A 21,319-nucleotide genomic window follows, 5' to 3' on the forward strand; every position below is an offset into this window, starting at 1 on the left:
ACAAAGGTCGTGCTGAGTTTGAAAACTACAGAGTTTTATAAAATATAACAATCAGGGTGCAACAGGGTCAACAAAATATGCCTCTATAAAGGGAAGGGAGCATGGAATCAAGAGCCTAGCACAAGCGTCCTCTTAAAGGGAATTATGCACAGCGCGTTTTTGGCCTCCTTCTTCCTCCACCAACGCCCAAGCCTGCAAAAATGAGCAGAATGAAAGGACACGTTGTGAACAAGAAAACAGATGAAAAAATGGATGAAAAACAAGATAGAGATTTCTGGGCGTCTGTAAAACCAATGGGGTTACCTGTGCTCCTGGCCAACACCAGCAACTAAGAAGTTTGCAGAGGAGGAAAACTGTAGACTGTTTACAAAGCCAACCTGAGAAGACATGGAGAAGGATGTTAAGACATGACAAAGAGCAAGAGGATCATAGTAGCACACAGAAGATATCAAGGCAATAAATATACATAGAAGAGTGCAGTTTTACACACCACGGGTACTGTGAAGAGAGGGCTCAGGCTGCGGAATCCTTCCCCACAGCGCCAAACATGTACAAATCCATCATGAGAACCTAGAGAAAGAGATAGACTTTTAGATGTTCTGCATCATCAAAACATGACCCCTCTACCAGCTCCCAGAAGCTGCTTCCCTCCAGTTCTCCAGGATGCTTTAAAGGGCATGTAAAGTCTAAAATAGAATAAGGCTAGAAATTCTGTATTTTGTATACTAAATATAAACATGAACTTACTGCACCACAAGCCTAATCAAACAAATAATTTATGCTTTCAAAGTTGGCTACAGGGGGGTCACCATCTTGTAACTTTAATTGTTTCCCTGCAGAGCAGTTAGGGACCATCTGACAATTCCTATCCACAGCAGTAAATGAAGGGAGAATTTCACTGCATACAGTCAGGTTTCTTATAAAAACGGTACACATTTTTTAATTAAAGTATATTGGAGATAGGTTTCTTTTTCATTAAAGAAAGTAAAAATGGGAATTTATTTTTTTGCCTTTACATGCCCTTTAAGCAGTTCATAACAACCCCACTGCGATGCACATAAGAAGCATATAAGAACTATAAGCACATAAGAACTATTGGAGCTGATGTCTGGGGGATGGAGAGCAGTGAGTTTTAGTGTTGAAAGATGAAGTGGGCAACATTGCAGAAATAACTAAGCCTGCAGGAACTGCGAGCAAAGGAATGGATGTGCCCATGGTCCTCAGGAAAACTACAGGCTGTAGGAAAGTTATCTGGTCACAATATAATTGAGTTCATCAGCAAGATGAATAATACACAAAATGAAACTTGTCTTGCACATATCATGAACAAAGATTATTTACAACTTGAATACAAATAATAAAGTAATAAAGCACTCACACTCTCTTACCTCTCTGTTTGGAGTCATTAGGGAGCCTTCCAATCCACAAAGAAATAATTGCATCTGTTCTTATCTATTAATAACAAGCTGGCCCCATGATTCCCCCTTGGCTGCACATAATTCATACCTGAAGCCACAACATCACTGTTAAGAGCAGCTGCTATAGAGGAGATCCAGTATGGCTGCTCCAGTCCAGCGTCCCCGTGGCTCCCGTGAGCACACTTCATCTGCGTCAGTGGTTTTTTCTTGCCCACTGTCCAGAGCGCTAAAGAACTGCACAACAAATACAAACATTTAATAACAAATGGATTCTAAGAAGCAGTAAAAGGAGAGTTGTTGTCGTCACCATTTGCCACTATACAAATCACGAGCTTCGACACAGTAGGTGTTTGGATTTGCCTATCCTCTTATTGAATGATATTGATGATTTCATATGACACCTAAGCTTAACTTCTCAACAGCTGCTCAAAGCTCACTGAACATGTCAGTGTCGCAGACAATTTCCAAGATGGTGACCCCCCTGTGACAAATTTGAAGTGCTGGATCATTGCTGATATTGAGAAGCTGAAACTTTAGACTGATACAAAAAGTAAAAAATATGGCATTTTAGCCATTCATTTTAAGTGTTTAGTTCTCCTTTAAATTGAATTCAGAAATGTAAAAAACAATTGTAAAATAAAATCTAAACAATGTATTAAACATACCTGCAGGTGCAAGTAGCACTTTATTTTTCAACCTGTGATGTCTCTACGGGTCTCATATTTAGACAAAAAAAAATGAAGCAAAGTGGAAATGGTATGTGGTGTAAGTATTAAGTATAGACTAAGTGCAAACTCTGGGCTTTCAGCAGGTGCATGAGTATTTCTGGGTTATGCAAAAAAGGCGTGTTCCCAGAAAGAAGAAAAAAACAAAATACAAAAGAAAAGTCACATAAGAGGGGTGCTCACCCATCATCTGCTCCCGTCACAATATGTTCCTCATTTATGAGCCGCACACAGTCAATAGAGCCTCTGGGAAAGGAAAAGAAGGGTGGAATTTAAATAAAGCCTGGGAGTCATCCATGGATCCCCTAAGTAAAACAAAAGTAACAGCCAAGCTCACTTTTCTTTTGTATTAGTTTCTCATTCAGCTAAAGAGAGCGCTAAATGGACTGACATTTGGAATAAGTGATTCCTAAATGGACTGACATTTGGAATAAGTGATCCCTAAATGGACTGACTTTTGGAATAAGTGATCCCTACAGGTGCTTCAAGTCTGTGCCAAAACACTGCTGAAATGTTTGTTTTAATAAAAGGGAATGAAATCACACAAGTCTTTTGTGTCTTTGTGCCAACATATAGGGGTTCAAATAATGAAAAATGCTGGTGATCTGGAAAACTAAACTACTTTCTTTGCTGGAGAGGATGACTTGAGTTCCTTTACACAGCGCCCCCTACAACAAACACTGCACCATGAAAGAGCATGATGGTGCAGAAGAACAGGCTTCACATGGACACATCTCATATTTCTAGCAGAATTTCTTTAGTAGGAATCAGGTTCTGCCAATGCCTCATTTTTATAGACCCTACAAAGGAGCAAGGAGGCTTCTATCTTACAGGAATTAACACTGAACCTTTCATGGTGTGTTACAGTTTTGCTTTAAGACTGGGAAGGTAAACAGAAGATTCAATGGAACATACAGCAATGTGTGCCTTGTTTGTATACTTGACTCTTGCAATACTAATGCTATAGATCGAACCAACACAGTAAAGAGCAGGTATGGGACTTGTTATCCAGAATGCTTGGGACCTGGGGTTTTCTGAATAAGAGATCACACACAGGCAGAGTATGTCACACACAGGCAGAGTATGTCACACACAGGGAGCATAGGGAAGTCAGAACAGAGCAGGAGACAGTTTCCGCTGATCAGGACCAGTCTAATATGTACTACATACAATGACACAGTGCTGGTGCCCCATTAGCATTTTGTATAAAGTGTGAACAGGTGAACAATGTGGGCAGTTTCAGTCTGGGTCTCAGGTGTGAACAGTACAGGCTTTAGGATATAAACAATAGAGGTGTCACAAATGTGAACAATGCAGGAGATTAGTCTAAATTTGAGGTTTAAACAATGCTAGTGCCAGTTAATCTCTGTAGTGATACCATTTAAAGTTTACATATGGTAAACAGACACAGCAAATAGGTGGGGGGACAAATAAGGGAGGGGGGGGGTCGCGGGCCACCAGTTGGACAGCCCTGTGATAGGGGATGGCTTTCCAATAATTCAGAGCTTTCTGGATAATACTGTATATAGTACTTTAACATATAAAGAATATAGTACTTTTTTATTATTATTATAGATTCTAATGTAAAACCCCCAATATGTGATGCAATATACAGCATACCTCCCAACATTTTGGCACGTCAAAATTTTTTGACCACGCCAATTTTTGTGGCCACTAAAATGTTGCCAGGTTATGAAAGTTTGAACATATTTGTCTTTTTTTTCAGTTATTACCGTTTTGCTAATGAAGGTGCATTGCCCTTTAAGCTGTGAGTAACTTCTCCTAAGGGACTAGTTATCTTATATTGTTACAATTACTTATTTTCTTATCTCAAAACTGTAACAAAAGAATCTTATCTGAAGATGTGGCTGTTGTGTGCTCTCTGGTTGTGGGCTCTCTGCCGAAAGCCAATTAAGTTAGAAACATTGTTTCTTTATCTGGCTGTTCAGTGCAGAGAAAAATGGGACTTTACAGTACAAACGAGGGACTGTGAGTTGAGATGTCAAAAGAGGAACTGTCCCTCTAAAAACGGGACAGTTGGGCTTTATGCCTACAGTATTAATACAGATAAAGCAGATAGCACAGAAAGAGACTGTTAATAAAGTGGGGGCCACAGAGAGCACCAATGGTCACAGTTGGCCCCTTGAGGGGCTTCAGATGGTTCTTAAAGTAACAGTTCAGTATAAAAATAAAAACTAGGTAAATAGATAGGCTGTGCAAAATAAAAAATGTTTCTAATATAGTTAGTAAGCCAAAATTTTAATGTATAAAGGCTGGAGTGACTGGATGTCTAACAGAACAGAACACAACTTCCTGCTTTTCAGATCTCTAACTCTGAGTTAGTCAGTGACTTAAAGGAGGGGCCACATGGTACATATCTGTTCAGTGAGTTTGTAATTAATCCTCAGCATTCAGCTCTGATTCAAAAGCAACAGTTATGACCCATTTAGCCCCCCTCAAGTCACTGGAAACCAAGAGAGCTGAAAAGCAGGAAGTAGTGTTCTGGCTATTATGTTAGACATCCAGTCACTCCAGCCTTTATACATTACATTTTTGCCTAACGATATTAGAATTTTTTTTATTTTGTACAGTCTATTTACCCAGTTTTTATTTTTATACTGAACAATTCCTTTAATTGTTAAACTTGGAGGTTCAAGTTAGTTTTAAACCAATTATCCACAGTTCAAGCTCAGACTCCGATTTTATAAAGGTAACTCATCATCAAACTGAAAAATAACGTTTTGGCATCATGTGACAGCTTTAGTATTGACCAACATTTTCCTTCAGCACAAAACTCCCCATGGGCTTCCCTAATTAATTTGCCCTGACATAGGGACAGTGCACATAAAATGCTGTGTGTTATAAGCCCCAGCTGATATCTGATATTTTAGGTGTCATTATTGAGTTACTCAGAGAGCATACCTACAGACTACAGACACTTTATAGTACTTCTTTCCACCAGTATCTTGCATTCTCCATCTTAACATATGAGAGTCTTCACAATAAAATCAACCAGGAAAGCTCCTCAGTACTGCTTAAAGGAACAGTAACCTCAAAAAATGAAAAAGTTTTAAAGTAATAAAAATATAATGCACTGTTGCCCTGCACGGGTAAAACCAGTGTGTTTGCTTCAGAAACACTACTATTGTTTATCTAAATAAGTAGAACATAATGGTGTTATCTGTTATCCACTATCCACAGCAGCTTGTTTATATGAACTATAGTAATGTTTCTGACGCAAACACATCAGTTTTACCAGTGTTGGGCAACAATACAAGATATTTTCATTACTTTAAAAAAATGTGGTGTTACTGTTCCTTTAATATCATTTTTGTGGTGACTTTATTACAGGGCCGCCATCAGGGGGGGACAGGGGGGAGAGTTGTAGGGGGGCCCGAGGGTAAGGGGGGGGGCCCGGCCACACCACACTTACTTGATTATCTGGGCCCCCATCTTTCTGAGAGCGGCTGACTTCGGGAAGGCATGGATGTTTAAGGGGCTCTGGCCACCAATTTTCTTATAATGTGGAGGGGGGGGGGGCTTGGCCACCAATTTTTTTTTCTCATGTGGGGTCCTAGCCACCAATATTTTTTAATGGGGGGCCCTGGCCACAAATGTTTTTTTATGGGGGGCCCTGACCACGATATCTTTTTATTTATTTTTAACATGTGGGAACCCTAGCCACCAATATTTCTTTTTGTTTTTTTACTGTATGGTGGGGGGAGGACCTGTGGGTGGTGCTTGCGGTGGGCGCAGCTCAGGGGGCCCAGGAAATTTTGTCGTATGGGGCCCTGTGATTTCTGATGGCGGTCCTGCTTTATTAGCACCTACAAAGACCCGCACAGTGCAGTGGTGCAGCTTTGGTGGCGCCTAACCACACTGACAAGTGGAGTCGTTACCTTCTTGCCGATCCACCAGTCAGTGGACTTGCATTGGTCACCCTGTGCGACAAAGACTTTGCCTTCAAGCTTGATCCTCTATACAACGACCAAAATTAAGATTTTGTTTTATTTAAAATAATAGGCAGAAAGCATTTACTGTTTATTGGGCTTATGTGAAACAACGGCACATTTCCCTCTAAATGGATAGAAAATTGAGAGAAACCATTGGGAGCACTGGATGTTTTTTCCTGGAGCTTTAATTATGACCTCAATAGTTATTACATGTATTTAGCTTAACAGCTCGATATACTGCACAGGGAAGACAAACAAATCCTAATAAAGGGACAATGCACCTTTTTTTTCAAATTGATCAGCTCACTACATTTTGCAAATGAATGTGGACTAAATAAAGCCAATATTTCAAAATATTTTTATGTGAGGGGAGAGTGCCATCTCCAGGGCATTTAATGAAATCACAGAGCTATAGAGAGAAAAAAAAACAAAACTATGCGAATACTGATGTCTGAAACCTGCTTGGCACACAACTGATGCAAATATCTAAAGTTCCCTTCAACTTCCCACTGTGTCTCTTACCACATAGCACTTAAAGCTCTGTGTCCTTATAAGAGTTCTGTGTATATTTATTGTGTACATTTAGATATCGTACTTTTATTTATATTGTACTGCGCTGCGGCTCATTTACAGTGCTTTACAAATAGTTATACATATAAACATACAGGAGAAGCTTTAAACCTGGGACAAGTGGATCACTCATGACCTCCCAACCCATCCCAAGTAACTGTATTACACTATATATAGGACTAAGATGTATTAGATCAAGTATAGTTATTTATGTAACCCCCGACTGCTGAGTGCCACTTGGAAACCACATGCCCTTCCTTACCCATTCTCTTTCTAGTCCCCTTCATCCTTGTAGACTCTCATCCCCATTCTCATACAACAACCCCCAGTCTCTAATGTACCTTTTTGCCATAGGCAGAAATAAGCTCTAATAGTAATAAATGCCACTATGGTAGAATGGACAACAACAAGCTAAAGACACACAAGAGACTAAATGAGTAAGACAGATTTGCATCCTCTTTGTTAAGCTCTCCAAATGGAGAGACATAAGCTTCGAGATCCGTGAAAGAAGGTTTGGGTACTGTTACTCTATCCTAACAGTCTGTTTCACCCTTGCCTATTCCTCAACCACATTTAAAACTTTACTGCAACCTGTCTGAAAAAGCAAACTAGCAAAAGGAAAAAAATCAAACCCAGCCCTTTAGACAGTCCTACAGAGAGCTCTTTAACTGCATAAAGAGCACAGAAATGCATTTCCCAACAGGTATTCTGACTACTCACTCATGGCCGCTGAACACTAGCTGGGTCTCCTCTGCGATCTTCCATATTCTCATGGTTCCATCTCTGCCTCCCACAGTGACACAGCGTTCCCGACTCAGGCTGTCCAAACCTGTGATTGCATCTTGATGGCCAAAGCTGGAGACAGAAGTGCAATATGATTCCATATATTAAAAAGGAAATGGTCGTCAGAACAATACTCAAATAACGTGTTTCTTATACTTGATATTAAAGGAACAGTAACACCAAAAACTGAAAGTGTTTTAAAGGAATGACAAGATAATGTAGTGTTGCCCTGCACTGGTAAAACTGGGGTGTTTTCTTCAGAAACTCTACTATAGTTTATATCAACAAGCTACTGTGTAGTCATGGAGGAAGCCACAGGATACACAATGGATAACAGATAAGTTCTGAAGAATCCCATTGTATACTACAGAGCGTATCTGTTATCTGCTGTGTATCCTGTGCCTTTTCTCCTTTTTCAGCTTTGAATGGCTGCCCCCTGGCTTCACAGCAGCTTGTTTATATAAACTATTGTAGAGTTTAATTAGCAAATACACCAGTTTTACCAGTGCAGGGCAACACTACATTATATTTGCATTACTTTAAAATACTTGAATTTTTTTGGTGTTACTGTTCCTTCAAAGGCTTTGGTTTGCCTTGCGGCATTTAATATTGATTCTGAACCTTTGATATGAACACATCCTTCCTTTTAAAAACTATAGGTATTAAAATGGTAACATCTTAAAAATAAATAAACTAATACATAAATTAAAAAAAACATGGACCGGTCTGAGGTTCTTTCTTTGTAAGCACCACGCCACCATCTTCCCAGGGATCCCTAGCGCCATAGCAAACTTGTACAGTTCATATAGAAAAATGTACCGTACTGCACACATGCAAGTCTAGTCTTTCCTTGGGAAAAGTGTGACATAGACAGGACTCTGGGAAGGTGTAATTTTTCTTAAAGAAAATAACAGCCCCAGGGAAAAAGTGCCACCCCATAGTTGACTAGACTTGCCTTGTCCTTTAACATTACAGTAGTAATAAACATGGGCTAGTATTTTTCTGCAGAACATTTCATATCTAAAAAAAAAAAAACAGTATATGGGCAATCAATGAACCACAGCAGAGGGACATTACACAAAGAGAGGGCACGTTTCAGGTGGATTTTTCACAATATTATCCAAAAACAGGAATGTTTATAATACTGAGCCTTATAATCAGTCCCTTTCTGGCTTGAAACGGCAGGACATACGTGTTCAGGGGTACTTTTTTAAATTCAATTACACTTTACCTGCGCTTCAGTTGTGACAACAGGATTACACAAACATTCACTAGTGACAGTAGAAATTAAAGCAGGATTATTAATCTATACAACACCCCCAAAAAAATAAACTCACAGGGTCTCAATGTAAGCATTTTCTTCTACATTCCACACTTTCACAGAACGGTCATGTGACACACTGAACAGCTGGTGGGTTCCCTTCTGAAAGGAGAGTCCCTGCAAAGGAAGTTAATGCATGAGAACACTGGGAAACCTGCAAATGCATTATGTCGAAGTGGGAGGAAAGGCGACACTCACAGACACTGCATCTCGATGTCCCTGGAACTTGTGCAGGTTCTGACATGTCACGGGATCCCAGATAAAGATCAGTTTGTTCCTGTCACCAGATGCCTAATAGGTAAATAAGGAATTGAGCATATAACTTGCCAAGAATGACACAAAAAACCAAGGAACACCAATCACATTGCACATACCAGGTACTTCCCATCTGAAGACAAAGCCATGCATAATACATGACCCGTGTGTCCTACATGCGTGCTCTCTGTGCCTTTCCTTCCACCTGGGATCTTGTGAATCTTCTTCCCATCACTCACAGACCCTGAATAGACGTCAATTGAGTGAGTGGGTGTTGTTGCTGAGGCCTTTTTATGGCTTAATTGGTAAAAGCTGCCACTTAACTTACATTTAATGATCGAGCAATCTTTGGAGCCAGAAAACAGGTAGCTGTCATCAGGAGAGATCACGAGGCAGGTAATTGGACCCTGGTGACCACGGAGAAGGCGAATTTCTGAAGGCTCTGGAGGGAGCAACTGCAATGTAGAGAATGAAGTTTAAGGTTTATAGTATACACAATTATAACAGGTATAGAATATGGGGAAGGAGAAAGGCAAACAAGGGAATGAAAGAACAAAAACAGAATGCTTGAAAGGCAGACCTGGGTGAGTTAAGGTATCACAGAAAAAGAGAGACACACTGGGGTTGAAATAAGACATTGGATGAAATAACAGCAGTAGATATGATTTTGGAACTACCTCTTTGGCCAAGGGACGCTGAAGTCTTCCTCGCTGCTCAAGCTACCAAGAGAAAACATATAATTCAGCCAATGAAACAAATCTCCCATACAAGAGACCCGATCTGTCAGCTTGTCACGGAACCTACCACATCCTCTTGCAGTCTGTTAGCAATGGTATCCTGATCCTCGTCTTCTTTCTGTTCTTCCTCTGAAGAATATTATTAACATTAACACAGTGCAAACTGACACAGGAAAACCACTGCAAAGTGGTGCCAATAAAATGTATCTTAATGTACTCACCTTGCTGCTGCAGTTGTTTTAGATATTCTTTGGCCAGCCGGAGCTTCTTCTCCTGAGCAGTCTCGTCCAAGTCTTCCTCATCTTGCCGAGGTTTTGTCCGAGCTGGGGCACTATGGGAGAGCGGAAGGGAGTTTGTCAGAGGCAAGAGAAAGAAAGACCAGACACAAAGCAAAGCGAACAGATCACTCACATTTCAGTGTCTGAATCACTTTCAATTTCTTCCCTTAGATGAGTGTCTTTTGGTTTCTTTTTTTTCTGAGATGTAGCTTCGGCATCATTACCCTGAAACAGTATGGAAGTAGTCCCTTATTAAACAAACATACAACAAAACCATCCATTCACAGTGGAATGCATATGAATTTCCCATACTCAAATTGGTATCTTGAATACAAACATTAAGGGGGTGACTTAAAAAGAAAAAAATAAATAAATCACAATTTCGAATTCAATTTTAAAAAATGTGAATGTCTGGTATTTATTAGGAAAAAACCCCTCAAAAACTCAAATATAAAAAAAAATTGGCATTTAAAAAGTTAGCAAGTTTATGTTGAAGTCAATGAGAGCTGTCCTAAGAACCATTTCAAAACCATTTTTTTCATTCGAGTTTTAATTTGAGTTTTCGAGTTTGTAAATTCACAAATTTGAGTTTAAGCCAAAAAGTCAAAAAATTTGAGTATGTTTTACTTTTGTATTCGATCGAGTTTTTTTACATTCTGATTTTTTCATGAATAAGCAAACGTGTTTTTTTCAATTGTGAGTTTATTCAAAGAAAAAAAAACCCTCACAAATTATGATAAATAAGCCCATTAATGTAACCACATGCATATTCACCTGGTTATGTCCAACTAAATAATAAATCTCAGCAGATCAGATTATTCAAGAGCAGAAATGCAGCTATTGTTTAAAGAGACTCTGAATACTCAAATGTTGCTTTGGTCTCTGATTCAACATTGGATACTACTGCCCAGCACTTGGGGTGTGGAACATTAAGATAAGATACCTCTATTGACTGGCTACCTTCAGATGAACACCAACATTTTTTATTAATGTCCTCAGCCAGGCTCCTCTGTAGAAGTTAATGTAATTAACACCTAGTTGTGGGGTGACGGTAGTCCTGAGTCAAGTGTAAGGGCTCTTAGCATTGTCCAGTTAAACGCACATATAGTCCTGTAGTTGGGTATTTCACACACAGGATAAGGTCCATATTGGATGACTTTCAGAAGAATGATACCTTTGTTGTGTTCCTGCTGGCACTGTGGTATAAGTACTCGGCCTGTTGTATTTTATCAACTTAATTTAAAGGGGTGGTTCACTTTTAAGTTAACTTTTAGTATATTTTAAAATAGCCAAGCATCTTTTCAATTGGGTTTCATTATTTTCTTTATCGTTTTCGAATAATTTTCCTTTTCTTCTGACCCTATCCATCTAAATGGACCCCAACCAAAGAACAAGTACTCTGTAAGGCTACAAATGTATATTTGTCATTGCTACTTTTCTTTCTATTCAGGCCCTTTCCTATTCATTTTCCAGTCTTTTATTCAAATCAATGCATGATTGCTAGGGTAATATGGACTCTTAGAAACCGGATTGTTGAAACTGCAAACTGGAGAGATGCTGAAATAAAGCTAAATAACTCAAACACGGTAAATAATAAAAAATTGCAATACTAAGTTTTATGGTGGGATGGAGAGGTTTGTAGGGATTGTGGAAGGAAAGGAGGTCCTCTGGCAGTCCAGATTAACGGGATGTCATCAATGTAGCAGAGAAAAATCAATGGCTTAATGTGCAGGATGACAAATTTCTCCTCTAATCTGCCCACGAATACATTTGTGTATTGTGTCGCAAATTGACATCCCATGGCAGTGCCCATTTGTTGTAAGTAGCTCTCCTCTCCTGAAAATGCTTTATGTGAGTGAAGTATCATTTGTATGATTGGTTCAGCAGGTAAACGTTGTTCTTGTGAGTAAAATTGGCCAGTCTGGATTTCTTCAGCATGGAGGAGGTTAGTGTACATAGGCTCAGCATCCACTGTTGCCAAGATGGATCCCTTGGATATAGGATCTAAGGCAGCAAGCTTAAGGAGGTCAATGGTGTCTTGAATGTAGCTGGGTGTGTTTTAGGATGCATCCAGAGATATTCTCTGTAAGTATGCCATTTCCTCAGATTTGATAAGCTTCCTGGGTTGCCCACTTTATGGTTTTAGCATGTATCAGGGTTGTTTTTTTTTTGATCTTCAGGAATTAGAGAGTTTATATGTTCCATGATATTAGAGATATGTTGTTCACTATGTTCTTTAGTTGCCTTTTTATAGAGATCAGTGGGATCCTCCTGCAGTTTACAGTAGTGCATGCTATTAGACAGCCTATGGGCTTCTTGTACGTTAACCACTTTTCCCATGATGAGGCCTGTTTCCTCCTTGTCTGCTGGTTTTATAGTTATGTTATTTGAGTTAACAGTTGGCTTTTTGTTCCTGTTTGGAAAGGCTCTGGAGCTCCTGGTGTCTTATATAAAGAATTTCTATTACGACCCGATGACTGGAGCATCTATGTCCAGCATGAATTTGGTATCCATGTGGATATGCAATCCTTCATTTAAATCTTGTCAAAGCAAGCATTATGAAAGCTCCTACGTTAATAAATGTACATTTGTTTTCCAGCTGTAGATCCATTATACACGGTGGTGCCACAAGCACCTCTGATTGTGGAGTCCTTCCAACCCCTTTTCCCATATGTCCCTTATCTTAATCCCATACCGAATACATCCCTGAGCCAGGTACCACTGGGGTGATATAAACATGTACACTGTGCTAAACCTTCCTGCCTGTATTATTCATATTCCTGTCATGTTAATGTAATATGACTGTGTATCAACTTCATGGTGCTTCTATAGAGGGATCTGTTCTTTAATCAAACACTTCCAAAACACATCAATGGCATCATTATATACTTTCAGTATACAGCTTCCTTTCATGCCTTTTAACTAGAGGATGTCTTCTACAAATCAGATTTCAAGGAATCTATGCCCAGATGTTAAACTTACCCTGGGATAAAGGGGGCAAAGTTATAGTTTCTTTAACAGAACGGGTTAAGTACCCCCAGCCATGGCTTTAAAGGCACTGAAGGTCTCACATTCAGACTAAAATCAGCATCTTGCTATAAGATCACATCCCTTTAAAACGACACATGATGGACACATATCAAATCCACAATCTGCATAATCAGCTATTTAACTAGTGAAAGGCTGCAGTCCTTTTTGCCCAGCCAATCAGATTTTTTTAGTACGTGGTTTATGTGCTTTTAGTTTTAAGGGGGTGTCACGTCGAAACGAGTGTGCTCCCTGCCAGGGTTGCCAGGTCGGCAGGTTTCCAGCCAAATTGGGCTACTAATTTAAATCCCAGGCGGGTTTTGAAAGTACAAACTAGCCAAGGTACAGATTTGGGCTGCTTTTTGGGCCTTGGGAGACACAGGTATGGCACATTAGGGCAGCAAAAAAAAAAAACTTTTGGTTGGTTTCCAAAGTACAAACCAGCCAAAGTTTTTTGATGCCCTAATGTGGCATGCCCGTATCTCCCAATGCATGTTGGGTAATGTCGTTTTTGTTGAACAATGTGCCAACTGCCAAGTTTAATGTAAGTTTAATGCAAGACTACAATACTCAGCATGCAATGGGACTTACTAGTGTAGAGGTTACCAGATTTTGGGCTCTGTACCCAAGTCTCTGGGGACTTATGGGGTCCTTATACCTCCTGGGCCCCCCTCTGTAGTTACGCCCTAGGGACAAGGCAAATCTGTCCCATTTTACTTCATGGAAAAATGTGCAAATCAGTGAAAATTTGAAAAAGGCGTATATTCACATATTTCTTTTCACTGCAGCTTTTGTGCTATTTTTGGGCTGCTTTTGAACTGCCTCTTAGCTAGTTTTGTAGGTGGTTTTGAAAATTAGACCTGGCAACCCTGCTCAGCTGAGACACCACACAGAAAGCCCCACTACTCCTATTACGGTTCCAAGCGGATACCTTTATACATTGCCTCCTACCCAATGTACCATTTAATAGAATAACCCTACAAGCGATTACTGCGTATTAACAGTATATGATAAGCGGCCGGGTGCTACGTCTAAAGGCTAAGAGCGCCCAGAAGTGCCGCCCGCTTCCACAGCTCATGTCACCTCTCCGACTGGCAACATACAGCCCCTCACCTCTGCCCGCCGCCTCCGCGGGGTTACCCCAGATTTCTTTTTGATGAAAAGGCCGGACATGATCAACAGACAGCACCGAACCCACGTGTGAGAAAGGTCCACACTCCTTCCGGTGACGCCCACTCCAACCCTATTGGCTACAACGCGGCAAATCCGCTCTAGTAGAATACTGTCTGTGTCCTGTGCGCTGGTTCTTTCCGGAGGCAATCATTGGCCAGTGAGAAAGAGACCTGGAACGCTCGTTCATGACGTTGATATCCAAAAGGATTTGGAGTTAGGGGCGGAAATTGCCGAGTATCTTAATAACCCAAGGCTCTAATTACCCCTAGTAACTAGGCAACAGTAATGTTATAATAATACCACAGTTTGTATGTTATAGAATGCCCTAGCAGCTATTCAGTTTGTCTTCATTTTTTTCCTTATAGTTTTTGAATTGTCTTTTTCTTCTGTCTCTAGGGTTGCCACCTTTTCTGGAAAAAAATACCTGCCTGCCTATTTATTTATCTTTTTTCCCTATTAATATCATTGGGATTAGCCATCATTTTTCCTGGCCAGGCCGATAAAATACTGGCCAGGTGGCAACCCCACCTGTCTCTTTCCAGCTGTCACATTGGGGTCACTGACCCCAGTAGCCAAAAAACTACAGCCTGTAAAAGGTTACAATTTTATGATAGTCACTTTTTTATTGCTTCTCTTTTTATTCAGGCCCTCTAATGGTTTCTAGGGTAACCTGGGATTGGCTGGGAGCGGAACAAAAGGCTGAATAATTAAAAACCATTCCAAAATGAAAAGGTAATTGCCAATGTTTTAAAATATGGATGTCTAAGTTCATTTAAAGGTGACTCATCCCACGCTAATCATGGGTCCTCAAGTGCTTATGTAGAAGCAAAACAGAACAAAGGTGCGAGTCTTAGAAAAACATATAAACAGAAAAAGTTAAAATTACTAAAACATTTATTAGGACGTGAAAGGACAAGCCTAACGCATTTCATGCCGGCTGGGGCACTTGCTCAAAGGCTCTACCACCACAAATGGGTCAGTCCTAAAAATTGCAGCTCACTTGTCAACAGGAATGGAGCCCAATCAGCCTAACCAAGATTACTGCACATTGCCCTTCCAGTTTATCTTGTAACTTGTGTTCAGGTGCCATTAAACTGCAGTTTTGTGATATTAGCATTTCACACTCGCTCTAGTGCTCTGTAATTCATTGCAATTTGCAGTTCAAATGAGAGTATCCAGGATAGTATCAGTGAGGCCTAGGTAGGGTTGCCACCTGACCGGTAAAAATGATGCTTTATGCCAATGTTATTAATAGCAAAAAACTGTAAGAATATAGGAAGGCCGGTATTTTTTTCCAGAAAAGATGGCAACCCTAGGCCTAGGTTTGCCACCTTTTCTGGAAAAAAATACCGGCCTTCCTATATTCTTGCTGTTTTTCCTATTAATAACATTGGCGTCAAGCATCATTTTTACCGGCCAGGCCGGTAAAAAGGCATATCAATATATACTCGATAATATAGATATATTTTATCCATATAATCCAAATTTTTAAAAACAATTCCCTTTTTCTCTGTAATAATAAAACTGTACATTGTGCTTGTTCCAAACTAAGATAGAATTAATCCTTATTGGAAGAAAAAACAGCCTATTGGATTTATTTAATGTTTACATGATGTCTAGTAGACTTGAAGATCCAAATTACAGAAAGATCCATTATACAGAAAACCACAGGTCCTAAGGATTCTGTAAAACAGGTCCCATACCTATACTAAGCATGTTTCAATAGTTTCAAAGCTAATTGTAATCAAAGTAATATTGGTAGTATTGGCTTTGAAAGGCTTGATTTTTAAAACACTTCTCCTCCAGGTTTGCTATTCAGCTGGCATCGGCTACATTGTTTTCTGAGTACTAGCCAGAAGTGCAGAGATTAGCCATTCAGATACTGCTTTCAACATCAATATCATTTACATTTACACACAATTTCAATATTTACACATCAATTTCAATATCAGTTACATTTACACATAACTTTCAGTGGCAAAGAAAGACTAATTCACTTGGATGTGGGGTACGTAAAGGGAGCACCAATCCTTGGCAAAAAACATAATTTAATTTGCTGGGTGGCAGGTCCAGACTTGGCATTTCAGGTACACAGAGGCCCAATCAGCCCAAACAGAGGCCCAAACAGCCCACTAAATACTGACTTTCTATGGCACCTTATAGCAGCCCCTCTGGCATTTGCCCGATCCCACAGATTGCCAGTCCGGGCCTGCTGGGTGGTAAATAACATATTGCCAAACCCCAATGCATTATACTTCGTTGTCTATTAAAATTCTTAATCATCTTTAATTATGCAATGATATGTAGACATAATGAAATCAAAAATAATTACAGCGCTAGAGTTCCACTGAGATCAGTACAAAGTACAAGTGTACATGGAAGGGTACAGCAGGGACAGTGGCATGCAGACATGAAGGGGTCACTGGTGATAGACATGGCTGCTTGCAGACATTAAAAAGATGCCATTGGGGAAGCTGAGCAAGTCACAGATAGCAAATGGCTTTGAGGCTTTGGACGAGCTGCAGGCAGCACTCTTACAGTATTGTACAGTGTTTTCTCTCCCCATATTCACTGCGGCACTTTAGTTCCACTTTAAAAGTACACTTAACTATCAGTATTCTTGTTTATTTGTGCTTTTTAAAGTGAAATGTATATGCTACACTGCACTTTATGGTATCTGTGCATGATGTGATCAGAGTTAGGTTGTTCCTGCAGTTATAATTATTCCCCTTACATTAAAATAGACGTTTGTGTTTGGCTGTTTTTGTACTAGTTCTGACCTGAGCACACAGTTTTTAAAAATTGTGCACACAAGTATAAAATGTGTGCACAAAATGATTTTTTTGTGCGCCTAGCCAAGAAGGAATTACAGTATAACCCCAAATCATTCTATTCTCATGCAGAACACTTTAATATTAAAGGGGCAGTATAAACCATTTTCATCTTGAGTGTGCAAGTTTTGTGTGCAACTTGTGTGTGCAATATATGAATTGCTTTATTTTGGTCTATCTAATACAGTAATTTATCCCATACAACCTCTGTCTCAATACTTATTTAATAGCTCAGTAACAGACTCTGTTGTCCTAAGGTGCTGGCAGACATAGAGCTAGCTCAGACCCTGCAGACAGACAAGGTGAAGAAGGAGGAGGAAAATGAACAAGAAGTTCCCCACCGTTTGGATGTTGATTATGGGCTCCTCAAGTGTGATCTGAGTCTCCTGGATACCAAGTCTGAAGAATACATGGTGAAACATATAGAATTTGGGGGTGCAGCATGACTTCAGCCAATAAGTAAACATGTCTGTGTAACTGAACTGTAATTTGCCACAAACCTATGTGGATACTGGCCCCTCTACTGTGCACTGAAAATCTTGAACGTTTGGTCCGTTAACCGAGAAACAGAGGTTCGCGTGGATGCTGCACTCTGTAACCTGTGCATTACATTTCCAATAAATTACACACTGCATTTCTGCATCACATTGCCAGTATCCACACACAAACTGCACTTCTGTTTTCTGTGAATCATGTTTCACATATTTACAAATTGCATTTTTGTAACCTGTTTATAACATGGCCAGTATACACACACTGCATTTCTGCTACCTGAGAATCATGTTTCCCATATATGCACACTGCATTTCTGTAACCTGTGCATCACATTTCCCATAAATACACACTGTATGTCTGTAACCTGTGCATCGCATTTCCCATACATACACACTGCATTTCTGTAACCTGTACATACATACACACTACATTACTGCAACCTGTGCATTGCATTTCCCATAAATACACACTGCATTTCTGCAACCTGTACATCACGTTTCTCATACATACACACTGCATTTCTGCAACCTGTACATCACGTTTCTCATACATACACACTGCATTTCTGCAACCTGTACATCATGTTTCTCATACATACACACTGCATTTCTGCAACCTGTACATCACGTTTCTCATACATACACACTGCATTTCTGCAACCTGTACATCATGTTTATGTTTCTCATACATACACACTGCATTTCTGCAACCTGTACATCATGTTTATGTTTCTCATACATACACACTGCATTTCTGCAACCTGTACATCATGTTTCTCATACATACACACTGCATTTCTGCAACCTGTACATCACGTTTCTCATACATACACACTGCATTTCTGCAACCTGTACATCATGTTTATGTTTCTCATACATACACACTGCATTTCTGCAACCTGTACATCATGTTTCTCATACATACACACTGCATTTCTGCAACCTGTACATCATGTTTCTCATACATACACACTGCATTTCTGCAACCTGTACATCACGTTTCTCATACATACACACTGCATTTCTGCAACCTGTACATCATGTTTATGTTTCTCATACATACACACTGCATTTCTGCAACCTGTACATCATGTTTCTCATACATACACACTGCATTTCTGTAACCTGTGCATCACATTTCCCATACATACACACTGCATTTCTGCAGCCTGTAGTAGATACAGCTACAGTATCAAGCAACTTGACAGGTCCCTGCCCCCTGACAGATCGGACCGCCCCTAATGGGCGGAGCTAAGTTTGATCTGGTCTTTCTGACCTGATATAGCCATGCCCACGCAGCTGCCATTTTGTGTAATACCCATAAACCCTAGCTAGCCAGCAGCAAAGCATTTCCCGCCCACTGCGCAGCCACCATTTTGTGAAATTAAGCCGCCATTTTGTGTAATACCCATAAACCCTAGCTAGCCAGCGGCAAAGCATTCCCCGCCCACTGTGCAGCTGCCATTTTGTGTAATGCCCATAAACCCTAGCTATCTTCTACTGTGAGCGCCACCAGGTGGTTATGTTTGATATTACAAGAGCTATATGTGGTCACTGAGTAACTGCGAGGGCCATGATGCGGTTATTGCTATAACTACCGATGAATACAGAAAAAAACCCAAAAAAAACCAGATAACTACTTAAATGTTTGTTCTTTTTAAATTAACACATTCCAATGTGAAAATAACTACGAGAAAACAAGACATTTGGACTGCTCTGCAACTGTGAAACTGAAAAAAAAAACAACAAGGACTGTTTTTATTCCTCCAAAACTATTGACTGCTTTGGCAATTACTTGTGAACCTTTTTGAAATGCACAGTTCATTATGTAACAGGGTTGTCAGGCAATCGCGGACTACTTCTGATCTAAAGGGGGAATGAGCTTTCAGGTTCATTATGCATTTAATCTAAATGCTTGATAAGTAACTGACACATTTTAAAACACTGCCTTTCACATTGTGAAATGGCGTCATTATCGAAAAACATTAAAGATGTGTTAAAGAAAGCATACTATATGCCTCAAAATACAGGCAGTTTTGGTGGTGTTCAAAAATAAAGACATAAAACAAAATACTGTAAGACAGTGGTTGGCCACTCAGGATCTGTATACGCTACACAAACCAGTATGTAAGTATTTCAAAAGAAATAGAATTTGTGTTTCAGATATAGACGCACAATGGCAGGCAGACTTGGTCTCAATGACGGATTTTGCAAAATACAACAATGGTGTTAAATACATACAGTCATAGATGTTTTGTCAAAATATGCATGGGTCTTTATGCTGTATGATAAAACAGGCAAAAGTGTTACAAACGCTTTTGAGACTATATTTAACAGTGGCCGTAAACCTTGCAAACTACAAACTGATTGTGGTTAAAGAGTTTTAAATAAGAATGTAAAAGCATTATTTAAAAAACAGGCTATACACCACTTTTTGACTAACAATAATGTAAAAGCGGAAATTGTGGAAAGATTTAATAGGACATTAAAATCTAAAATGTGGCGCTATTTTAACAAAAACAATACATATTAAAGGACTTAGTTTATAGTTATAACCCCACTGTCCATCGAACAACACGCACCAGGCCTGTAATAAATGCAAACTCACTTACGGTCTGGAAAAATATATATGCCTGTTACTTTAAATCTAAAAAAATTAAACCAACCTTTAAACTCGGGGATCACGTGAGGATTTCAAAATACAAAGACGTTTTTAGTAAAGGTTATGAACAGAGCTTTACAGATGAAATTTTCATCATCATTACCGCTGTGAACACTAGAGGCATGAGGCCAGTCTACAAGTTAAAGGACATATACGAGGAACCAATTGAAGGCACATTCTATGCTGAAGAAATACAGAAGATACCTGAAAATTACAGTCGTGTATACAGAATTGAAAAGGTACTGAAACAGAAAATTGGCAGAGGACAGACTCTTTACTACGTTAAATGGTTAGGCTATCCTGCAAAGTTCAATAGTTGTATCAAAAAGCAACAACTAACCTCTTTTTAAATCTCAGTGATAATGGAGGAAAGTGAATTTTATATAACACTACCCAGTAATGCATCGCTTAACACATACCCTCAAAATGAAATATCCAGCTACACTGTGAAATTATCTAAACCCGTTATGCTCAAAGGCGAGTGGGAAGTTGAAATGACCGAAATACAATATCCTCATATATTCAACAATATTAAAGCTGATGAAGGACTCATATATGTAGGAATTCCTGGAGGACCCCTGAAAGAACTAAATATAAAGCCTGGCTTGTACAGCACTGTAAGAGATCTGATAAAAGCTATAAATGATAAAATTGAAACTCTAAAATCGCCAGTGTACGATGTAAAGCTAAGTTACGATGAAGTAGAACGATTAGTATCTGTAAAAGGGACACACACATTCTTGGCTAGTAATAAATTAACTGCTATTTTAGGTATTGATTCTAACCATCTTAATAACAGCATCAATGGTCGAGTATGCGCGGATATAAAAGCGGGATTTTACACGTTATTTGTATACTCAGACATCATCAGACCCCAGCGGATTGGTGATTTCTATACAACGTTGCTTTGAACGTACCAATATTAGGTATCAACAATGAAATTATTACGCAGCAGGTTATAAAGCCGGATTACATTCCTGTGAGTAAGCATCATTTCGACAACATCACGATAGAGATAAAGAATGATCAGAACAGAAATGTTTCATTTAAATACTGGAAAGCCATAGTGAAACGACACTTTCGCCCGCGGCG

At 39.5% G+C, this 21,319-nt stretch overlaps 1 protein-coding gene and 1 long non-coding RNA gene across 2 annotated transcripts; one reads left to right on the top strand and one right to left on the bottom strand.

Annotated features, from left to right (window-relative positions):
- Positions 1–13: 13 nt before the first annotated feature.
- Positions 14–14,351, bottom strand: rrp9.S (to ribosomal RNA processing 9, U3 small nucleolar RNA binding protein S homeolog). The gene is made up of 15 exons (XM_018261323.2): positions 14,181–14,351; positions 10,174–10,265; positions 9,984–10,093; positions 9,830–9,891; positions 9,703–9,744; positions 9,354–9,480; positions 9,145–9,269; positions 8,969–9,061; positions 8,787–8,887; positions 7,387–7,521; positions 2,327–2,389; positions 1,507–1,652; positions 491–570; positions 304–377; positions 14–192 (listed from the first exon to the last, which is right to left on the bottom strand). The coding sequence occupies exons 1-15, from the start codon at positions 14,238–14,240 to the stop codon at positions 108–110; spliced, it is 1,395 nt and encodes a 464-aa protein (XP_018116812.1). The 5' UTR covers positions 14,241–14,351; the 3' UTR covers positions 14–107.
- A 45-nt stretch (positions 14,352–14,396) lies between these two features.
- LOC121393358 lies at positions 14,397–19,570 on the top strand. Its single transcript, XR_005961017.1, has 3 exons — positions 14,397–14,522; positions 14,886–14,972; positions 17,329–19,570. It is a non-coding gene; the product is annotated as an uncharacterized LOC121393358 (long non-coding RNA).
- The last annotated feature ends 1,749 nt before the right edge of the window (positions 19,571–21,319 follow it).

Source organism: Xenopus laevis, chromosome 4S, assembly GCF_017654675.1.
Source record: "Xenopus laevis strain J_2021 chromosome 4S, Xenopus_laevis_v10.1, whole genome shotgun sequence".
Lineage (NCBI taxonomy): Eukaryota > Metazoa > Chordata > Amphibia > Anura > Pipidae > Xenopus > Xenopus laevis.

Coding starts and splice junctions, on each gene's coding strand:
- rrp9.S (XM_018261323.2), bottom strand. CDS start 14,240: ATGTCCGGCCTTTTCATCAAAAAGAAATCTGGGGTAACCCCGCGGAGG. Junction 1,653..2,326: donor GTGACGGGAGCAGATGATGG/GTGAGCACCCCT, acceptor TTTGTTGTGCAG/TTCTTTAGCGCTCTGGACAG. Junction 193..303: donor GGTGTTGGCCAGGAGCACAG/GTAACCCCATTG, acceptor TCATTTTTGCAG/GCTTGGGCGTTGGTGGAGGA.